The sequence below is a fragment of the Pygocentrus nattereri genome, chromosome 8 (genome assembly GCF_015220715.1).
Source record: "Pygocentrus nattereri isolate fPygNat1 chromosome 8, fPygNat1.pri, whole genome shotgun sequence".
NCBI classification, from domain to species: Eukaryota; Metazoa; Chordata; class Actinopteri; order Characiformes; family Serrasalmidae; genus Pygocentrus; species Pygocentrus nattereri.
This window is the reverse complement of record NC_051218.1, coordinates 37,984,040-38,007,182: the sequence shown is the minus strand read 5'-3', so window position 1 is coordinate 38,007,182 and position 23,143 is coordinate 37,984,040. Positions and strand designations below refer to the sequence as shown.

The 23,143-nt window shown below is 40.5% G+C and overlaps 1 protein-coding gene and 1 long non-coding RNA gene across 3 annotated transcripts; both read left to right on the top strand.

The window, feature by feature from the left end:
- The first annotated feature begins 640 nt into the window (after positions 1-640).
- On the top strand, positions 641-897 carry LOC108418371. The gene is made up of 2 exons (XR_005130547.1): positions 641-702; positions 843-897. It is a non-coding gene; the product is annotated as an uncharacterized LOC108418371 (long non-coding RNA).
- Positions 898-16,168: 15,271 nt separating this feature from the next.
- Positions 16,169-22,796, top strand: LOC119263895. 2 transcript variants are annotated; one of them, XM_037540777.1, is made up of 11 exons: positions 16,169-16,318; positions 16,580-16,693; positions 19,116-19,220; positions 19,561-19,674; positions 20,012-20,125; positions 20,463-20,576; positions 20,915-21,028; positions 21,366-21,478; positions 21,818-21,931; positions 22,270-22,383; positions 22,721-22,796. In XM_037540777.1, exons 1-9 carry the CDS (start codon positions 16,199-16,201, stop codon positions 21,819-21,821), a joined length of 912 nt encoding a protein of 303 aa, XP_037396674.1. In that variant the 5' UTR covers positions 16,169-16,198; the 3' UTR covers positions 21,822-21,931; positions 22,270-22,383; positions 22,721-22,796. The 2 variants fall into 2 exon arrangements, with proteins under 2 accessions (XP_037396674.1, XP_037396675.1); XM_037540778.1 differs by lacking the exon at positions 20,463-20,576.
- The last annotated feature ends 347 nt before the right edge of the window (positions 22,797-23,143 follow it).

Genomic DNA, 23,143 nt, shown 5'->3' with positions numbered 1-23,143 from the left:
GATGGCTTCTCGCTCCGCCCGCTCATCCCTTGCAGCTTGGCTCTCCATGAACCCTTGAAGCATCTCAGCTAGCTCTTGCAGTGATGTGTCTGATGCATTGGCTGTTGCTTTTCTCTGCTTTACTTCACTGGGACTGGAATCTTTGCCTGAGCTGTCCGCCATACCTCGACTTCTCAGGATCATACCACAACACCTTTAAGTGGCAAAATCTCACGAGAAACAGTTCCTGATACTCTGAGAAATGCCTGAAAATGTTATGCCCCCTGGAAAAACTGTAGTACTTCTGACACCACTTGTGATGGTCCGACGGAAAAGACACGTGGGTACATTCCAGTTTGGGGTGCAAAAATCGGTGTTTATTAAATCCCAGTGAAAAACCAAACAAAAAAAAACAAAAAATGCAATTTATCCAACGCCAAAAGAAAAATATTTACAAATATATACAGCTTAATTTGAATAATCAGTTATTCAATCACAACTTGAGAGGGTTTTAGGCTTCAACCACATTCCATTACCTCTCTCACAAGACTGGCTCATTCTGGTCCATCTAGGGCTTTTATAGAGCTAAACAGGAAGTGCTATGACGTCACTTCCGGTTTTTGCGCGGGGGGGAAAGTTCACTATAAAAACGCAGCAGACAAAGGGTCCTGTTTTCCTCCCTGACTGAAAACACGGCTACCTTCCTCTGGAGTCTATTCACAGGTAAGTACTTGTTGCCTTCCCCAAGCGTTTCAATAATGTTAGTTTATAATATATGTTTCATTACATCACTAAATCAATCTAAATTTACAAATAATAAAACATTCACATTCACCATTAAGTTTTGTTTCTTTTCTCTGCAGGTTTACTCTTGTTCCCCAGCATAACCACTCAATCAATAAATGCTATTTAAAAACAGTTTGTGTCTCTGAGTATGAAATGTCCCCATTACCTAGAAAGTTTAAACATATGTACATTGTGGCGGAGGGCAGCTCCGTCACAGTCTTTGTAAAATTTTCAATTAGATATGTATACAAGTGATGTTTCACATCATTGCAGTGTTTTATTTACATTTTGCACAGTGTCCCAAATTTTAAATGCAAATATAATGTCTAGAAGCCCTATTTACAGTACAACCAATAGAGCAAATCAAAACAAGACCATAGTCATGCTTGGTTTGGAAAATGAACATGTTGAGTTAAATTGAGACAGTCAAGCATGACCATAAATCAGCAGATAAGAAAGAAGCCCAAATATGTCCACATGAATGTTAAAGTCACTAATTACAAGCAGAGATGGGGACATGGAATGAGCAATGATAAGCATCCTGCTTAGATCAGACCTAACGTCAGAGGTGGAATGTTTTACTAATATACCAACAACAATTTGAAGGCAGTGAAGCCAGATACCTTTAGAGCCACATATTTGAAAGTAGATGTAATTTAGAGTAATTCTCAAACTTTTATGGAAAATGACAGCTAACCCACCACCCCTACCCTGTAACCAAGGAATGAGTTACACAGGACAGTGCATTTATTCATATCTTTAATTTTCAAAATTGACATTAAATACAAGTTATTCATTTTCAGGAGATATTTCTGAGATTAGAAATAAATCAATCCAATTGTGTAATAAAAATAATCCACTAATACTGAAGAAACTGGCACTGCTGACAAATGTACAAGACCCGGTAGACCATTGAACTTGTCCCCATCAGAAAGACAGTACTTAAAGCTTTCATCTCCACTCGGGAAGCAGGAAATACAACCAACTTCTAAGACTGAATTTTAGAGGTGTGAAAAAGTGTTACTGTAGATTTCTTTGAAAAACTGAAAGCAGGTCTGTTGAAAACAATAGAAGCTAATTATGACAGTCTACAGCCAGAAAGGTCTGGGTTCGATTCCTCGGCTGGGTGACCAGGGTCCATTCTGTGTGGTTTTTCCTTGTTCTACTTTTGTCTGTGTGTTTCATCCCACCGTCCAAAGACATGCAGTCAGGCCAATTGGAGATGCTAAATTGCCCGTAGTTGTGAATGTATATGCCTGTATGTCTGCCCTGCAATGGCCTGATGACCTGTCCAGGGTGTTTCTTGCCTTCCATCTAATGACCACTCGGATAGGCTCCAGCATCCTCTGCGACCCAGGAGGACAAAGGACTTAGATAATGTGTGTGAAGTCTCTGACTTTCGCTCAGTACTGTATGTTGTGTATGTTTTGTGTCATTGCATGTTAACATATTGTATGTTCCTGTGGTATATTTGAACTTTTTGGGTTCCCTCATATGTTTGGAGAGTAAAGAGTTAAATCTGTTAATCTGTAATAATAATGTGCAATTTCTTCAGCATTACAATTACAAGCCTTTAACAGCCTGGTGTCCCCCAGTGAGCAGAGTGTCCAGTCCAGTCTGCGATTTAATCATTTAAAAGTTACTGCTGATGATGTTCAGTGCAGCACGGGGTCCTTCATTTTCAGTCAGATGTGATTAAATTGCAAAACACTTGAGATGCAACACCTGTAGGTGAGCTGGTGAGCTGGAGAGCAAGAGGCGGCGTGAGAGGCTCTTATGTTAGTTTATTAAAGATACATCTGATTGCATATTGAAGCAGAGGCAGAGCAAGAAGAAGAACACAGATCCATCTTATTTTTGCTCAATGATACTCGCTCTCAAAATGTACGGAAAACATCAGGTTAAGCTTCCTCTAAATCTCTCTACCGGGCTTAATGATCCATCTGTCTGTTAAATTCAGCAATATTTTATTATTATTGTCATGAACAGCCTCAAAATCAATGTAATTTATTTTCTGACAGTTTGTTTTTAATTAGTAAAAGGTATTATAGGATTTGTCATGCATTTATCATCTTCTCCGATGCTCTTTGGGTGGATGTGAGTTTGTATTAAGGAGGTGTTTACTTAAATCTGTTTCTTCTGAAATAAAATAAGTTAACTTCCCAATCATTTACATTGAACGAATGGCTTATGACTCAGACCACTTAGCACACTTATACTTTCAGCTACAGTATAAAACCAGAAAATGTACTTACCTTCAATAGACAATTAGGCAATAACACAAAGGAGAATGTGTTATCACAAACATCACAGCTTTCAGTGCTCTATTGCTTTTGACCAACTTTTTTTATTATAAAAAAGGAAAACAAAGAGAACCTAATTTTTTAAAATATGTGTTAAGTTGGCTTCACATTCTATTGGTCAGTGCTTTTCCTTGGACATTTACACAAGCACCCTGCTGTCTCACTCTTTCATATTAGATGAACATTATGCAAATCAGACCATGGATATGATGTGTAGAAGCCTCTTATGTTGTGTCCAGTAAAGCTACATGCACATGTCTACTGGACAATAATTACAACAGTTGAGAAAATGGACTGGAGTTGGGAATAATTATGCTGGTTGGAATAATATTATGTTAAGGCACTTCAGGTTATGGCCTAAAACTGCTCATATTTTAGTGACACACTCAAAGCAACATGCACCCAAAGTGGCCAACAGTTGGAAAAGGAAGTGACAAATCACTCTAAAATGCAGCTTTATGTTATGCACTTGTTATGTATAAGCATGTATTTGGGGTGTCTCTCTGTGTCTCTCTCTCTTCATAGGTGTACTAGCTTTGTACTCAGTCATGTAAGGTGGACCTCTGACCAGTCAGAGACCTGGCTGGTGTATCTGGGGGAGGAGCTTAAGCTTACAAAAGAAGCCTTCAAGATGGCTGAAGAGAGAAGATTGATCATATATGCTCTGTATTAGTTTGTGGTGTTAAGCTCTTTTATTGGGAATGCTCTAAACTTGGTTTAGAAGACTTTGGCTCATGTTGGGGAAGTGATTTATTTCATTTTAAGGGATTGTTTGGTTATTTGTACAATTTTCAACTTCCAAGTTTCAACCAGGTAAGAGCGGCGCGCCTATGCACTTGCATCACTTAGCGGTCAACAGACTAGAGTAGTAGCTTTTTTTTGTTCTTCTTGTTTTAGATTAAGCAAACATGGTTGGGTTCTTTTTGTTTTCTTTGGTGCCATCCACAGTTTAGGTTTTCCAGTGTGGTACTAGGTATTATAGTGCACCATTTCATTGTGGTTGGTTGTAATAAAATGGCTTCAAAAGCTCTATTGGCTTGTTCCTCCAGCTTTTAATCAGTCATCTCCAGTTCAGTCTTTTAGTGCCACATGTTATTGATCCCAAGGCACTTTAAACAAACTGTGGGTGTCATAACAGTATTTTATTGGTCATACAAGGAAAATTAGTCATTTTGCTGCCTAACTAAGCCCAATCTGGGAACAGTACAGCATCATCACTGAAGCAGTGTTGCCTGGGGCAGTGGGGGTTAAGTGCCTTGCACAAGGGCACAAGCAGGTATACCTGGCCAGTCGTTGCTCCTGCAGTGGAGTCCAAAATCAAAAAGTTTGAAAATTCAGAGCTAAATTGATTCAATTGATGGCCTGGCGACCTGTCCAGGGTATGTCCTGCCTTCTGCCAGATGACCGCTGGGATTGGCTCCAGCACTCCCCGTGACGCTAAGGGAGAAGTGACTTAGAAAACGTGTATGTGTATTGAAATTGAAGCAAATTTGTGAAATTGACCATGTCGAGGCTTTTGTACAAGGCTTTTTTTTTTTTTTAAATCCTTTCCATTGAAACACATTCAGATGACTCACAGGTGGAATTGTGATTTTGTTCCAGGCAGGTTTTCCCATTCAGTGGTCTTTTAGCACTGCCTGAAAGACTGGCAGTTTTAGTTGGAACTTTAATGTATAAATTGGCTTAAGTGATGGGCTGGAATAAATCCCCTGGATTTGCTATTCATTTGCAAGCTATCTCTCTTTCTTAATTGCCCCATGAGTCCTATATGTAAAGGACTTTTTTACTGAAAGTGTATAGTGGTGCAACGATAAGTGGCATGTAAAACCAAGGTGGCACGCTTTGTCCTACAGTAAAGCTTGTAAGAATTGTACTACTAATGGGCACATCTTATGGCCAGGTGCTGCTAGCGGGTTCTAAATCTTAATATGAAATAAACGGAAATTCCATGTTTTTTTTTTTTTTTTTTTTATATAATAATCTTCATACTTAAATGCTTGAGATGTAAGGAAAGTCATTGAGTATGTGAAGTGGTCCGTTGTAGATAAACATACTGAATTGGATTTCTTTACAGTGGTGGTGATGGGAACCAGGAATCCAAATTTTTAAAATGACTATTAAAAACAAAAAAAAAAAAAAAAGCTTATATAAAAATGGTCATAAAACATCAGGCAACGTATTCATAACCATTCCATGTAATAGCTTTTCTGTGATGTTTAGAGGTCAGGATGGCCGAGTGATCTAAGGCTACTGTGTTCAGGTAGCACTTCTGACATGCTTTTTGGGGGCATGTCATGGGCTGGAGGTTAGGGAACTAAGTCCTGTGAGAGAATTCAGTCCCCTGAGCCAACAATACATGACTGAAGTGCCTTTGATCAAGGTGCCAAATCCTCAACTGTGGTCCAGGCACTGTGAATAGCGCTGCCCACTGCTCCAGGCTATTCTGCCTGTGTGTGTGTTTGTGTTTACTAGTGTGTATGTGGTGTTTCACTGCACTGGATGGGTCAGGATGGAGCTTTTTTTATTTATCACTGTGGGACTAATAAGAACTTTGACTTTAATTGAACTCTTCATACATGTGATTCCCATCACCACCACTGTAGTTTCTCTAGAATGAAGCGTTTCATACCCAACCTCTCTCAATGACTTTGTTTACATGATAACCATTTAATTATGCAAACATTTTACAAATTCTCTTGGTTGCATGTCTGTCTGTCTTTTTTTTTTTTGTTTTTTTTTTTTTTGTTTCCTTTCTTTCATCCATCTGCCACAGAACTCTGCTACAAACTAACTGAACTAGAAATGTCAGTCTGACATCATACATTGCTATGCGTTAACTTCAGAATACCCTGCATACAATAACACACTACTTTATCTTTGATATATTCTGCTAGTGTTCATCATGCACAGAACACCGAGACACTTCTCATTTCACTCACCCTCTTTGAAGTTGTTGAATCAAGCGAAGTGTACGTTTGCATTTTGCTTTCATTAGAACCTTGCTCGTGAAGACATGGCACATAAATTGGTTATAATGGAAGGGCATCATAGAACACTTTGATCAGCTGCTGAATGAATCCATAGCTTCAGTTTATGAATATGGTCTGCAAGCTGATTTCATACCAAATAGAAATTGGACAGAAAAGATATTGACTAAGTGGGAAGGCACCTGAAAATAAACTCGTTAAACAAATCCATGGCGAAAAGTGCCAATCAGTGAAGCTCTATAACAAGATCAACTGAAGAAAAAGTTCATTTCCCAGCAGAAGAGGTGTTTGTGTGAATGACCTGTTGCTGGTGTGGTCATTAGCATACGTTACTATTAAGATGCAGCTTCAGACCTTCTGATCTTGAAATTCAGTGAAGCACTTAATACTTTACAAGAACACCAGGAAAAGACAAACCTTCATGGATTTCTTTCACATCAGCTGTTTTTGGCCTCACATGAAGGACTGGCAGCATAGTAGGCAGATGTTTTGGCTTATCAGTGTAAACAGGTAAATGGATTACTGATGATCAGTTTTCTTCAGCAGACAAATTTATACTTATCAAAGATGCCTATTACTGCTGTTGTCTTTTTATCTCTATTATTGCTAGTCTGAGTTGTTGTCATCAACCATACAATAATACAACTGCTCTATGTTCAGACTGTATATGTATAGTGTAAAAATCTAATTTTATATATAAAATAGGACACATTTAAATGTTACAGATCATCCAACTAATTTTATTATGAGGCAAAAGACAACACAAGTATCCACAAAATGCAGCTTTTAAATGGCCATTTATTGAAGATAAATATTTATTCAAAACATACATCACCCATGGGGAAGTATTTGCCCCCAAAACCTAATAATTGGCTGTGCCACCCTTGAAACGTTTGCGATGAGTGTTTCACATCAATGTGGAGGAATTTTAGCCCACTCTTCTTTGCAGAAATGTTTAAGTTCTGCTACTTTGGTGGGGGGTTTGACCATGAACAGCCCATTTCCACAGCATCTCAATGGGATTCCAAAACCTTCATTTTGTTTCCTTTGAGCCATTCAGAGGTGGACTTGCTTGTGTGCTTCGGTTCATTATGCTGCTGCATAACCCAACTGCTTGAGCTTTAGGTCACAAACTGACAAGTGGACATCCTTCTTCAGGATTTTCTGATGGACAGCAGAATTCATGGTTCCGACAATTATAACAAGCAGTCCACGTCCTGCAGAAGCAAAGCAACCCCAGACCATCACACTACCACCACCATGTTTGACTGAATGATTTGCTCATGGTAGAATGCGGTGGCACCTTTATGCTAAATGTAATGGCACCCACATCATCCAGAAAGTTCCACCTTTGCCTCAGCAGTCCACAGAATTTGTCTAAAGTCTCTTTTTTTTGGCAAATTCAAGACATGTCTTTGTGTTCTTTGTGCCTTAATTCTCCTATGGAAGTCGGTTTTGCCTGGTGTGTTTCTTTTTATGGGATCATGTACATTTACCTTAACTGAGGCCAGTGAGTACTGCAGTTCTATAGATGTTCGTCTGGGTTCTTTTATGACCCGTTGAATGAGTTGTTGATGCACTCTTGAAGTTTAGGTAGGCTGGCCACTCCCGAGAAGGTTCACAATTCAAGAAGGGTAGATATAAAACAATGTGGCATGTAGCAGCTATGGCATTGTACATGTATCTTTAGTCTGTTTGTCTTTGATGTGACGGACCTGTAGTGTGTGCCTGAGGGTAATGGGTAAAACAGATGATGACCAGGATGAGATGGTTCTTTTAGTATTTTAGCTGCCCTGCTGAGGCAGCAGTACCTGAAGACCTCCTTCAAGGAGAACAGCGAGCGCCCAATGATCTTTTGGGCTGTGCTAATGAGTCTCTGAAGGGCTCTCCTGCCTGCTGCTGAGCTGCTGGAGATGCAATATGAAAGTAAGACACCAGAACCTTCTCTTGTTTCATGTTTTTTTCTTGAGGATTCTTAGAGTAACTGCTGTGCCTTTTGTAGCTGATGCCATGGTGTTGATGCTCCAGGAGATATGGTCAGCAATGTGTGTGCCCAGGTGCCTGAAATCATGTACCCTTTCCACACAGTCCCCATTGATGTACAGTGGATTAGGTTCTTTCTGAAGTCTGTGAAGAGTTCTTTCATTTTGGAGGAGTTCAGGCTGAGATTGTTCTCTGGTTCATGGACTTTATCTCTGCCTTGTCTCCTCCAGAGAGACTTCCAGTCATGGTTGTGTCGTCCACAAATTTGATTATAGTGTTTGTGCCCCCACCCATCCTACTGTCACAGGTGTAGAGGCTGTAGAGAAGGGGGTTCAACACACAGCTCTGTGGTGCACCGGTGCTGAGTGTGATGGTGGTAGAGAGGTTCACCACTAGTTTTTTTTTTTTTTCTTCTTTTTTCTATTTGTGGATAATGACTCTCACTGTGATTTGCTGGAGTCCCATGGCTTTAGCAATATAACCCTATCTAGACTGGTAGATTTATATGAAACTGACCAGTGCACACTATCAAAATCACTAATGACTTGCCAATCACGTCAGAAACCATTCTTTGTTTAGTCGTCATTTAAGACAAATATGAAATGGCGTGCAGTTTTCACTTGCTGAAGTTGCTGTAGCAGATTTGGAATGTAGGGATGAAAATAAAGGAGCATTTTGTGGGTATCATGTTATATGCAAGTGCAATTAAAGGAGAAAAGATGCAAAAATCAAGAAAGTTCACTCAGATCCCCTCAGATTCTGAAGAAGTTGAGACGTTGTGTAAAACAAATAAAAACAAAATACAATGAATTGCAAATCTTTTTCAACCTATATTCAATTGAACACACTACAAAGACAAGATATTTAATGTTCAAACGGTAGTACCTTCTAGTACCTTCACTCTTTTACTACGAAGCCACGCTGTTGTAACACATGCAGAATGTGGCTTGGCATTGTCTTGCTGAAATAAGCAGGGACGTCCCTGAAAAAGACGTTGGATGGCAGCATATGTTGCTCCAAAATCTGTATGTACCTTTCACCATTAATGGTGCCTTCACAGATGTGGAAGTTACCCCTGCCATGGGCACTAACACACCCCCATACCATCAGAGATGCTGGCTTTTGAAGTTTGCACTGATAACAATCTGGACAGTCCTTTTCCTCTTAGGCCTGGAGGACACGACGTCCATGATTTCCAAAAACAATTTGAAATGTGGACTCGTCAGACCACAGGACACTTTTCCACTTTGCGTCAGGCCCAGAGAAGCCGGCGGCGTTTCTGAGTGTTGTTGATATATGACTTTCGCTTTGCATGGCAGAGTTTTAACTTGCACTTGTAGATGGAGCAACGAACTTTGTTCACTGACAATGGTTTTCTGAAGTGTTCCTGAGCCCATGTGGTAAATATCCATTACAGAATGATGTCGGTTTTTAATGCAGTGCCGCCTGAGGGATCGAAGGTCACGGGCATTCAGTGTTGGTTTTCTGCCTTGCCACTTACTTGCAGAGATTTCTCCCGATCCCCTGAATCTTTTCATGATATTATGGACTGTAGATGATGAAATGCACGTTGAGAAACATTGTTCTTAAACTGTTGGACTATTTGCTCACGCAGTTGTTCACAAAGTGGTGAACCTCACCCCATCCTTGCTTGTGAACGACTGGGCCTTTCAGGGATGCTCCCTTTATACCCAATCATGACACTCACCTGTTTCCAATTAACCTGTTCACTTGTGGAATGTTCCAAACAGTATACAGTAGGCTTTATTTGAATTCATTCTGGACCATTTCTATTGGTCCATTCATCAAAAACATTTAACACAATGTGAATGGCTGCTTGTATTTTCAAATTATGTAAAAAAGATAATAAGGATGTTTTAAAAGGCAGTAATTCACCCACTACAATGTGCTTGTCTTTCAAGAGAACTGAGGGGTGGACAAATGTATTTCTATTCATTCTTCATTCTTCAGGAACAGATTTAGTCATTCCTTATGTATTGTGAATTAACAGACATTTCATGAGATGCTTCCTACTGGCAATTATACTTGTTAAATGGAATCAATTGGTAATTAAGAATTTTGGCAGCTTTCGCATTTCATATTCATCAAACTGCCATCTGATTCATCTCACCGGAAATGAGAAGGAGCAGGTTTTCAAACTCAAACTTCTGTGCAGCAGGTGCAGGACATCAATCACCTCAACCTCAGAGGAATACAAATACATGGAAGGGTAGACATGGTAACACACAATTTAAAATGAATCAACATGTAGCTCAAAACAGGATTAGGAACGCATGCTTATACCCCCATCACCCATCACATTATGACCTGTTAGGATCTCTATCTACACTCACTGTCCATTCTATCAGCTCCACTGACCATATACTGTAGAAGCACTTTGTAGTTCTACAGTTACAGACTGTAGTCCATCTGTTTCTCTGCATGCCCCTTTCACCCTATTCCTCACTGGTCAGGACTGCCACAGGACCAACGGAGATCTTATTTAAGTGGTGGGTCATTCTCAGCACTGTTAGTTTGTGTTGCACTGGTATAAGTGGATCAGACACAGTAGTGCTGCTGGAGTTTTTAACACTATGTCCACTCACTGTCCACTCTGAGACACTCCTACCTTGTTGGTCCACCTTGATAGATGTAAAGTCAGGGACTGTAGATCTGCTGCTGCACAGTTTGTGTTGGTTATTATCTAGCAAGCAAGCAAGCAAAATGTATTTATACAGCGCTTTTTACAACAGATGTTGTCACAAATCAGCTTTACAGAACAATCAGTATTACAGAAAGAGAAGAAAAGAAAATCCGGGTCCAAGCCCCCATGAGCAAGCCAGCAGCGACGGTGGCAAGGAAAAACTCCCTAAAAGAGGAAGAAACCTTGAGAGGAACCAAGACTCAGAAGGGGAACCCATCCTCCTACGGTCGACACCGGATAGCAAACGTTAGTATAAAGTATTATAGTACAAAGTGGGAAAAGAGAAGATCTGAGGGTGAGGATTGCACAGCATTGTAAAGCAAGAAGCAGTGGTGGTCAAACTGGTCCAGCAGTCTGGTGAGCAGAAGAGGCAACAGCATCAGACGCACAGGATGGGCAGCTGATCAGCTCAGCAAAGAAAGGAAAGAAAAAACTGCAGTCAGTTCTGTAAAGAGTGGCTGACCACAGATCACAGTATAACAGAGGAGCAGAGACTCCAGCAGATCTAGATCTGACAAGGAAGACTAATCACCGAAGGCTTGACTATGCAAGTAAGTTTGTAGCCTAGACTTAAAAACTGAGGCTGTGTCTGAGTCCTGAACATTAACAGGAAGATTATTCTAGAGCTGGGGGGCTTTGTATGAGAAGGCTCTCCCCCCCGATGTAACTTTATTAACTCTAGGTACGAGTAGTGAGCCAGCACCTTGTGATCTAAGTAGGCGTGATGGTTCACAGTGGTAGAGAAGTTCACTCAGGTACTGAGGGGCGAGTCCGTTTACAGCTTTAAGTCAATATTAGAATTTTATAATCAATGCGAAATTTAACTGGTAACCAGTGCAGGGTTGATTAAAACTGGGCTAATATGGTTGAACTTTCTGGTTCTTGTGAGGACTCTGGCTGCAGCGTTCTGGACTAGCTGAAGCTTGTTGAGGCTTTTGCTGGGACATCCATACAACAGTGCATTACAGTGATCTTCACTTGAAGTGCATGAAATAACTTTTCTGCATCCTGCAGAGATAATGCCTTTCTTAATTTACCAATATTGCGGAGTTGCAGGAAGGCTGTTCAAGTAATAATAGTTATATGTGTGTCGAAAGACAGATCAGGGTCCATCACGACACCCAGATTTTTACAGATGAGCTCTGTTTTATTCAAGTTAAGTAGCAGAAAGTTACTCATCTGGTCTTATGTCTTTTATACAGTCCTCGATCTTGCCAAGTTTAATTTTATCATCCTGTTTGCTTGATATATAATATATAATATAACATAACTGAGTGTCATCGGCATAGCATGGTAATTTATACTATGTTTAGTGATAATGGTGCCCAGTCTTGGTATATATATATATATATATATATATATATATATATATATATATATATATATATATATAATAATAATAATAATAATAATAAATAAATAAATAAATAAATAAATAAATAAATATATATATATATATATATATATATATATATATATATATATATATAATTTATTTATTATTATTATTATTATTATTATTATTATTATTATTATTTTAATAATATAGGTCCTAAAATAGAGCCCTGTGGAACTTTACTTTTGCAAGGACAGATAATTCACCATTTACATTAACAAACTGATAGCGATCAGTGAGGTAGGACCTGAACCAGGAAAGAGCTATTCCTACCCCTACAAGGTTTTCTAGTCTATCTAGTAAGATAGCCTGGTCAATTGTGTCAAATGCTGCACTAAGATCAAGGAGGACTAACAAAGACTCATTTCCTTTGTCAGAGAATAAAAGATCATTTACAATTTTTACTAGTGCTGTTTGTACTATGATGTGGCCTAAAACCAGACAGACATTTTTCATGCATATGATTCCTATATAAATAGGAGCTTAATTGGTTTGCTACCACCTTTTCCAAGATCTTTGATATAAAGGGGAGATTGAGGTTAACTTTCTTAATCAGTAGTCTAATTACTGCTAGTTTTAAAGTTTTTGGGATGTACCCAAGGCTAAGATGAGCCTTCTTCAGTCTCTGAAGGACGTAGAGGCACTGCTGGGCTCTCTTGGCTATGGAGTTGGTGTTGAGGGACTGAGGTGTGTGTTGAGGTGTGTGTTGGTGTGAGGTTCGCTGTGATGTGGACAATGAGGAACTTGGTGCTCCTGATGATTTCCACAGCAGAGCCAGTGATGTTAAGTGGGAGGTGGTCACCTCGCACTCTTTCGGAACTCAACAACCATCTCCTTAGTTTTGTCCACATTCAGAGACAGGTTGTTGGTTCCGCACCAGTCCATTAGCTGCTGCACCTCCTCTCTGTAAGCTGACTCATCATTCTTGCTGATCAGACCCACCATAGTCGTGTCATCAGCAAACTTGATGATGAGGTTTGAGTTGTATTTTGTAGTACGGTTATGAGTCAGTAGAGTGAACAGCAGTGGACTAAGCACACAGCCCTGAGGGGTGCCAGTGCTCAGTGTGGTGGTGCTGGAGATGTTATTTCCTATCCTGACTAATTGAGGTCTCTCAGTCAGGAAATCCAGGACCCCAGTTACAGAGGGAGGCGTTCAGGCCCAGCAGGCTCAGTTTTCCAATCAGCTGCTGAGGGATGATGGTGTTGAATGCTGAACTGAAGACTATGAACAGCATTCGGACATAGGTATCTTTTATTGCCCAGGTGGAGTGTGGTGGTGTTGTCGGAGCGGTTGGGGCGATATGCAAATTGCAGTGGGTCCAGTGAAGGAGGAAGCTGGTATTTAATGTGCTTCATGACCAGCCTCTCAAAGTACTTCATGATGATGGGAATGAGTGCAATGGGATGGTAGTCATTGAGGCAGGACACTGGAGACTTCTTCGGCACAGGGATGATGATGGTGGACTTGAAGCACATTGGAACTACTGCAGTGCTCAGAGACATGTTGACTATGTCTGTGAGAACATCAGATAGCTGTTTGGTGCATTCTCGGAGCACTCAGCCCGGTATGCTGTCAGATCCTGGTGCTTTTCGTGGGTTAACTCTGTGTAGCATTCTCCTATAAATGCAGGGAAATATGAAAACATAATGAAAGTTAAATTTGGTTTCAAACATTAGAGCAGAAATTAGAGATTAAATGTTTGGGACACACCAGCCAGAAGATTTCCACATCATTCATACTGAAAGGACAACAACTGCTCCTTCATTCCAGAGACCATGGTGCATTTTTTTCGAGCAGTGAACATCACTGGTGAGTCATTTTGCAGTATTACAAGGCATGTTATTCCTTAAGCCTGGAAAGCAATGCATTTCTCTGCTCGGATATGTTGCTTTGGATGTGTACTTGCAGACTACAATGATCGATACTGCTAAATAACTTTGGATTTGTAATATGATGCTGTATAACAAGGTTTTGTGTGATCAAATATTGTCACTCAAGATTAATCTGGCTCAAAATAAAATAGTAAAACCACAACAGTCTCTCCTTCTGTTGGCTTTTGAGTACTTTTGGAAGCATATTTTCTTTTACCCAATCCTGTACTTCAAACTGTTAATGGAGCATTTCTGCTTTTGCTTTAACCCTTGTGTAGTGTTGGGGTCTGTGGGATGCATTTTCAGTGTTTACCAAAAGAAAAGATTATGCAATTTTTATTATTATTCCAACAGATTCGTTGGCCTTTGCTCCTTTTCTGTGAAAAATATAAAATCACACACATACACACACATTTATATTACACATGTGGTGTTGGGGTTGAGCCTGCGGGGAATAAAAGTGTGGAGGTGCTGTGTCCTTCACTCTGTTCTCCTCCTACATGGCCGTGTGTGTGTGTGTGTGTGTGTGTGTGTGTGTGTGTGTGTTTGTAAACCTTATAATATGGGGACTTCGACCAGTAAGCACACCAATAAAGTGGGGACTTGTGTCATTGTGGGGACCAAAAATCGAGTCCCCACGAAGTTAACCATTGCAGCATGTCTATTTCGTTGAGCTGAACCTACCCCCTTAAAATCTCAAAAGTCCCCAGCATGAACACAAACTCGAAAAACAGTGTGCGAGTGTTTAGCGGGAACTGCTCAAAGTGTGTACACGCCCCCTGTGGCCAAAGACTGTAAAAACAAGTGCGGACGCACACTTGATCACGTGGTACAGCAATGCTGAACTCTGATTGGTTGAAACGGGAAGCAATCATTGGAACTGTGAGCCAATGAGGTACCACCTTAATCAGGGCCGCAGTTTCCCAGTCAGTAGTGAGAAGCCGAGCTAGCCCAGCGTGCGAGCTGTGTGAGTTAAGTTTCCCGTTTTAGCCGCTCCGTGTTTTACTAATCGAGCTGTGTTTGTATATAAACCCGAGTCCTGCGGTGAATGCAGGAGTTTAGTTTAAACAGCGCTGGGTTCTCGTTAATTGGCTAGTGCTAGTTAGCTGGTTGTTAGCGCTCAGCCCTGCGGGGCCTTTAAACAGTTAAAGCGCCGGGCATAGCGAGGCCTTCAGACCCGCTGCGGGGGCTCGGTCCGGGAGATGAGGAGGAAGAGCCCGACAAACGACGCTGTTTTCCACGTCGCGGCCGGCCGCGACAGAGCGGGGCTGGAGGTGAAGCACATCAGTTCATTTAAAGGTGAGCAGAGCAGGTCAGTCAGCTGGACTGGACCCCCGCGCGGGCGGTCGGTGTCAGCGCGGTCTGTGGTTCTGAATTTAGGCAGGGGGGTGTTCGCCGTGACGGGCTTGGCGAGGGGAGAGTTCGTGCTGGTGTACAGAGGAGACCTGATCAGCGCGGAGGAGACGGCGCGTTTATCACGGCGCCATGAACGCCTTCATGTTCGACTTCCTCTGGCACGGAAAGTTCTGGACGTGAGTAACATTTCCCTTCTTCTCTGGGCCGGGAGGTTAACTGGGGGGTGGGGGGGGTTTCAGTCGCGGCGCTCCGCGCTCGGGACCGCGCTCCGGGCCGCGCGGAGACGTGGGCGGTAGACTGGTGTTAGATGGGCTTTAAACGCTTCGCTGCTGTGACGCATTAATATTTAAACCTTCAGAAATCGAACAGGTTTCTGCCGTTAGCGCCGCGCGTTTTCGCAGCGACATCGTTTTGTTTACAGACGCGTTCGCCTTTGATTCACTCTTTGATCGCCCCGCCCCCGCCGATAACCGCCCCCCCCCCCGTTTCTATTTCACAGTATATTATGTTCTTTAACTGAACGCGCTGATCAGCCCAGGCTGTAGACCCGTACTGAGCACAGGTGCTTCAGAGGTAGAAGGAAATTGTGAATAGTCTAGTAATGATAATATAATAATATGAGCAAAATGACACTGACACTGTTATGAAGTGAAATAATTGTGAATAATGTAATTTTTGCTTTTATTGGACTTTAATTTTACAACTATACAACTAAAATATGACCTTCAATAACTGACTTCTGTTTGTTCAAATCCAGTATTGATGCTGCAAGGGACAATGGCAGTCTTGGAAGACTGGTTAATGATGACCACATTAACCCCAACTGTAAAATGAAGAGACTCATCGTGGAGGGAAGGCCACATTTGTGCCTGTTTGCTTTAAGAGACATCACACCTGGAGAGGAGATTACGTATAATTATGGAGATGGTGATTGTCCGTGGAGGAGTGAAGTAAGAATGTCACTTCTTGTACCAGTAGTGGATAATTAGATGCCAAACAGTGAATATATTTTTAAGACATCATATCCATAATGTAAATGGAGGCTTGAAAGGAAAGGATACTGTTAATCTGAGTTTATGTAAACTATATAGAGATGATCAGAACAGTGCCAGTCAGTTACAGCATGGTACGGCTCACGTGTTGCGTGCTGTTTCCATAGCAGGATTTCCCTTTTATTTTGTGTTTAATAATGACTGTTGTGTCCATTTTAGGTGATAAAAAGTGGAATGGAAGCGGACAACAATCATCTGGAGTCAGAAGGTGCCTCTGGAGATGATCAGCACTGCATCAAGCCTTCGCAGCACAAATCTGCTTTTGGCGTCCAGGTAAGCAAACTGCTCAAATTCAAGCGTGTTCACACAGGTGATGCTAAGTCTGCACAATGTGTAATGTAGTCAACCAGTACCAGGAGAGTCTGGCTGCAGGCCTTCAGAGAGATGCAGTATCAGCCCCAGTGACGTCATGCACTCTCTGCCACAACAGCAGAAACAGCCCAACGGCACGTTTCATCACTTAATCCATTTTTTGTTCATAACATGGCTAGAGAGTTTTTAATGTACCTCCCTGTTGGAAAAAAAAAATCATAGAACCCTTTAAAAGAGTCTATTGGTTCTTGGTGGTTTTCAGTAGTCACTAAAGGTGTTCTCTGTTTTTCTGATGGGCTGATATCACAGTGTAAAGGATTCTGATCGTTTAATCAGGTCTTCTGGGATTAATCCAGGTACATTTGATTGTTTCCTAAAGCCCTCTAATGGCAACCATAAAGCTAGTTCCCATTAGACATAAAACTTGGTGGTTTTGCCTTCCTACCAGCCCTGCAAACACAGTTACATTGTGACTGCGTCCTGTTTTGGTACCATGGCGTCATGTGCTTGGTGCTCTCTACGTTGTCACAACATTGAAATGTAATTTCTCAGAAAGTTATGACGACATTGACAACTTTCTAGTAAGTTGTGACGACGTTGATGAGAAGGCGAAAGTAATCAATACTACATTGTACGTTGTCACAACCTCCTAGAATCCTTAATACGTTGTATTTTAATCAATATTTCAGTTTTTGATGCCTGGTTGTAATCGTCAGCATGGCATTCATGAGTTTCAGCAGTAGTCTGTTTGTTGCTGTAAATAAACCCAACGTTCTTGTCTTATCATTGTGGCAGATTTTATTTTGAAAGTTTCCATATTTAATTACCCTATTATAAGTATGGCAGCGTTATTATATATTCAGTGTAACTCTTATTGCCCAGCAGCACGCGTTTTGCTGTTTTTCCTCATAAAACCCACAAAAACACTGTGGCAGAGTGTGTACTGACGTCAGTAGCCACGTTTACATGCAGCCTGATAGTCCATTAATCCGACTAATAGCTCAATCGGAATAGAATACGTCCATGTAAACGCCTCAATCGGAATAGACTAAGCCGATTGAGTCTATTCGGAATACAATTTCTATCCGATTGAACGAGGTGGGTAAACCTCTAAATAATCCATTAAATAGAAGAATAACAGCCATGTACCACGCCTGAATCCGATTACACTCCAATCAGAATGTGTAAGAATGCTCTGCGCATGCGCGGCGTGCATAGTGAGAGTTTATACATGGCAGAGCAGAGCAGAAACTGGTCTGCAGAGGAGACGAAGTTCATGCTCTGATCTTTAAAAGACGGTGGTGGGACGGACGTCCAGCTTATGTATCTTGGAGCACGTCGTCTTCCTCTCGGCCTTCTTTAATAAGGACACGTTTTCCTGAGTCTGAAGTCATTTGAAAGCAGTTAAAAACACAATCACTGCTCACTGCTGCTCATCTCACTCTGACTGGACCTCACGTGATATTTACTCTAAACGCTACACCACGCATTTTGCATCGGATTACTTGTAGTGAGCATTTAAATGAAGATTTTCATCAGATTGTTGAATAGAGTGAGCATAAACACCTCAGTCTGAATCTGTAAACTGTATTCAGTCGGATTGGCAAAAATCTTTGCATGTAAACGTAGCCATTATTAGGCTGCTGGTGCATGTCAGGCTGAGAGTGAATGTCTGTTCATATACCTCAGTTATGGCGTTTATGCACTGCTGCTCCTTAAACCTGCTTGGCATGTATTAATCCCTTCTGCTTTTCACGTGGACTATGCACATCTACCTCATCGCCTTCAGAGATGCTCTTCCTTGATCACACTGCATTTGCTAACCTGTTGAGCTTCTCTCATGCAGACTATGCTCGGCTGACCCATCCATCTCATGATGCTGCACCATTTGCTGTTTGTTTTCTAAACCTAATTTCATTTACTCCTTACTAGGGTTATCTCAGGACTTCTACAAGGTACCTTCTCTCACGGTGCCTTTTTCGGCACCAGTATCTACAGTAGCAAACTCTTTCACTGCTGTCAGTTTACTGCTCTTGGCCTGCTGAGCCATTGGCTTTAGACTTAGATTCTGTAAAGCTGCCATGCAATATTTTGTAAAATTGCATTCAGTGTCCAACCAGTGCCATCTTTGTGTTTCCAATCTTGCAACCTTTGGCTTGTAACTTGTAGCAACCTCCTCTTCAGGTGGGTATGGGATCATGGAAAGCTCATTATTAGCTTAATTGTGGTGTGGAGGGAGTTATTTGGAGTAAAACAGAAGTCATCTAGCGTAAACAGCTTTCTTTCCCTATTTTGTGTTCTGTGTTCCTTATTTTACACTATATTGAATGCAGGCTTTGAACTAGCAAAATGGGTTTATTGGTAATTGTTTTGTCTGTTTCAGATGAAAAAAAATGCCGGCAGTAATCGTCTGGAGTCAGAGGTTGCCTCTGAAGACGATCAGCATCGCACTCAGCATTCACAGCTTGAGTCTACTTTCTGTAGCGAGGTATAAAACTGCTTATTTCCTTATATTTTTTACACGGTAAACGTCAAGTCCCCACAATGTACACTGTGATTTACCAGTGTTGGCAAAAGATTAGTTTCAAATGACAAGTGGTGCCCTTCCCCCACTGAGTCCCCACACTGTCTTAAAAAGTGAAGGTTTTACACAAAGTCCTCAGAAGACATGCATATTAAAAGACTATCATTTTAATCTAGAAATATTTCTTTTTTGGTGTGTTTAGCCTAAAAATACTTTCTACAACTTGACAGTGTTCAGTTTAGTTATAATGTGTAAACATTGCTTTTACATTTGGGCTTATTGGTAGTTGTTTTGTCTATTTCAGATGACAAAAAATGGAATGGAAAAAGACAGTAATCGTCTGGAGTCAGAGGTTGCATCTAGAGACGATCAGCATTGCACTCAGCATTCACAGCTTGAGTCTACTTTCCTCAACCAGGTATGAAACTGCTTATTTTCATACGTTTTTTACATAGTAAACGTCAAGTCCCCACAATGTACACTGTAGTCTGCTAGTGCTGGCAAAAGATTTTCCATTGACTAGTGGTGCCCTTCCCCCACTGAGTCCCCACATTGTCTTTGAAGGTGAAGGTTTTACACAAAGTCCTCACAAGGCATGTAGTGTAAAATATTATAATTTTAATCTAGAAATATGTCTTTTTTGGTGTGTTTAGCCTCAAAATACTTTCTACAACTTGACCTTGTTCAGTTTAGTTATAATGTGTAAACATTGCTTTTACTTTTGGGCTTATTGGTAGTTGTTTTGTCTATTTCAGATGACAAAAAATGGAATGGAAAAAGACAGTAATCGTCTGGAGTCAGAGGTTGCCTCTGGAGACGATCAGCACTGCACTCAGCATTCACAGCTTGAGTCTACTTTCCTCAACCAGGTATGAAACTGCTTATTTTCATACGTTTTTTACATAGTAAACGTCAAGTCCCCACAATGTACACTTTAGTCTGCTAGTGCTGGCAAAAGATTTTCCATTGACTAGTGGTGCCCTTCCCCCACTGAGTCCCCACATTGTCTTTGAAGGTGAAGGTTTTACACAAAGTCCTCACAAGGCATGTAGTGTAAAATATTATAATTTTAATCTAGAAATATGTCTTTTTTGGTGTGTTTAGCCTCAAAATACTTTCTACAACTTGACCTTGTTCAGTTTAGTTATAATGTGTAAACATTGCTTTTACTTTTGGGCTTATTGGTAGTTGTTTTGTCTATTTCAGATGACAAAAAATGGAATGGAAAAAGACAGTAATCGTCTGGAGTCAGAGGTTGCCTCTGGAGACGATCAGCACTGCACTCAGCATTCACAGCTTGAGTCTACTTTCCCCAACCAGGTATGAAACTGCTTATTTTCATACGTTTTTTACATGGTAAACATCAAGTCCCCACAATGTACACTGTAGTCTGCTAGTGCTGGCAAAAGATTTTCCATTGACTAGTGGTGCCCTTCCCCCACTGAGTCCCCACATTGTCTTTGAAGGTGAAGGTTTTACACAAAGTCCTCACAAGGCATGTAGTGTAAAATATTATAATTTTAATCTAGAAATATGTCTTTTTTTGGTGTGTTTAGCCTCAAAATACTTTCTACAACTTGACCTTGTTCAGTTTAGTTATAATGTGTAAACATTGCTTTTACTTTTGGGCTTATTGGTAGTTGTTTTGTCTATTTCAGATGACAAAAAATGGAATGGAAAAAGACAGTAATCATCTGGAGTCAGAGGTTGCATCTAGAGACGATCAGCATTGCACTCAGCATTCACAGCTTGAGTCTACTTTCCTCAACCAGGTATGAAACTGCTTATTTTCATACGTTTTTTACATAGTAAACGTCAAGTCCCCACTATGTACACTTTAGTCTGCTAGTGCTGGCAAAAGATTTTCCATTGACTAGTGGTGCCCTTCCCCCACTGAGTCCCCACATTGTCTTTGAAGGGGAAGGTTTTACACAAAGTCCTCACAAGGCATGTAGTGTAAAATATTATAATTTTAATCTAGAAATATGTCTTTTTTGGTGTGTTTAGCCTCAAAATACTTTCTACAACTTGACAGTGTTCAGTTTAGTTATAATGTGTAAACATTGCTTTTACTTTTGGGCTTATTGGTAGTTGTTTAGTCTATTTCAGATGACAAAAAATGGAATGGAAAAGACAGTAATCGTCTGGAGTCAGAGGTTGCATCTAGAGACGATCAGCATTGCACTCAGCATTCACAGCTTGAGTCTACTTTCCCCAACCAGGTATGAAACTGCTTATTTTCATACGTTTTTTACATGGTAAACATCAAGTCCCCACAATGTACACTGTAGTCTGCTAGTGCTGGCAAAAGATTTTCCATTGACTAGTGGTGCCCTTCCCCCACTGAGTCCCCACATTGTCTTTGAAGGTGAAGGTTTTACACAAAGTCCTCACAAGGCATGTAGTGTAAAATATTATAATTTTAATCTAGAAATATGTCTTTTTTTTGGTGTGTTTAGCCTCAAAATACTTTCTACAACTTGACCTTGTTCAGTTTAGTTATAATGTGTAAACATTGCTTTTACTTTTGAGCTTATTGGTAGTTGTTTTGTCTATTTCAGATGACAAAAAATGGAATGGAAAAAGACAGTAATCATCTGGAGTCAGAGGTTGCATCTAGAGACGATCAGCATTGCACTCAGCATTCACAGCTTGAGTCTACTTTCCTCAACCAGGTATGAAACTGCTTATTTTCATACGTTTTTTACATAGTAAACGTCAAGTCCCCACAATGTACACTTTAGTCTGCTAGTGCTGGCAAAAGATTTTCCATTGACTAGTGGTGCCCTTCCCCCACTGAGTCCCCACATTGTCTTTGAAGGGGAAGGTTTTACACAAAGTCCTCACAAGGCATGTAGTGTAAAATATTATAATTTTAATCTAGAAATATGTCTTTTTTTGGTGTGTTTAGCCTCAAAATACTTTCTACAACTTGACCTTGTTCAGTTTAGTTATAATGTGTAAACATTGCTTTTACTTTTGGGCTTATTGGTAGTTGTTTTGTCTATTTCAGATGACAAAAAATGGAATGGAAAAAGACAGTAATCATCTGGAGTCAGAGGTTGCATCTAGAGACGATCAGCATTGCACTCAGCATTCACAGCTTGAGTCTACTTTCCTCAACCAGGTATGAAACTGCTTATTTTCATACGTTTTTTACATAGTAAACGTCAAGTCCCCACTATGTACACTTTAGTCTGCTAGTGCTGGCAAAAGATTTTCCATTGACTAGTGGTGCCCTTCCCCCACTGAGTCCCCACATTGTCTTTGAAGGGGAAGGTTTTACACAAAGTCCTCACAAGGCATGTAGTGTAAAATATTATAATTTTAATCTAGAAATATGTCTTTTTTGGTGTGTTTAGCCTCAAAATACTTTCTACAACTTGACAGTGTTCAGTTTAGTTATAATGTGTAAACATTGCTTTTACTTTTGGGCTTATTGGTAGTTGTTTTGTCTATTTCAGATGACAAAAAATGGAATGGAAAAGACAGTAATCGTCTGGAGTCAGAGGTTGCATCTAGAGACGATCAGCATTGCACTCAGCATTCACAGCTTGAGTCTACTTTCCCCAACCAGGTATGAAACTGCTTATTTTCATACGTTTTTTACATGGTAAACATCAAGTCCCCACAATGTACACTGTAGTCTGCTAGTGCTGGCAAAAGATTTTCCATTGACTAGTGGTGCCCTTCCCCCACTGAGTCCCCACATTGTCTTTGAAGGTGAAGGTTTTACACAAAGTCCTCACAAGGCATGTAGTGTAAAATATTATAATTTTAATCTAGAAATATGTCTTTTTTTTGGTGTGTTTAGCCTCAAAATACTTTCTACAACTTGACCTTGTTCAGTTTAGTTATAATGTGTAAACATTGCTTTTACTTTTGAG

What these genes read in the sequence shown, in the direction of transcription:
- LOC119263895 (XM_037540777.1), top strand. Translation starts at nt 16,199, where the DNA reads ATGAAGAGACTCATCGTGGAGGGAAGGCCACATTTGTGCCTGTTTGCT. An exon ending in ATTGTCCGTGGAGGAGTGAA is followed by an intron (nt 16,319 to 16,579) that starts GTAAGAATGTCA and finishes TGTCCATTTTAG; the next exon opens with GTGATAAAAAGTGGAATGGA. An exon ending in AGTCTACTTTCCTCAACCAG is followed by an intron (nt 19,675 to 20,011) that starts GTATGAAACTGC and finishes TGTCTATTTCAG; the next exon opens with ATGACAAAAAATGGAATGGA.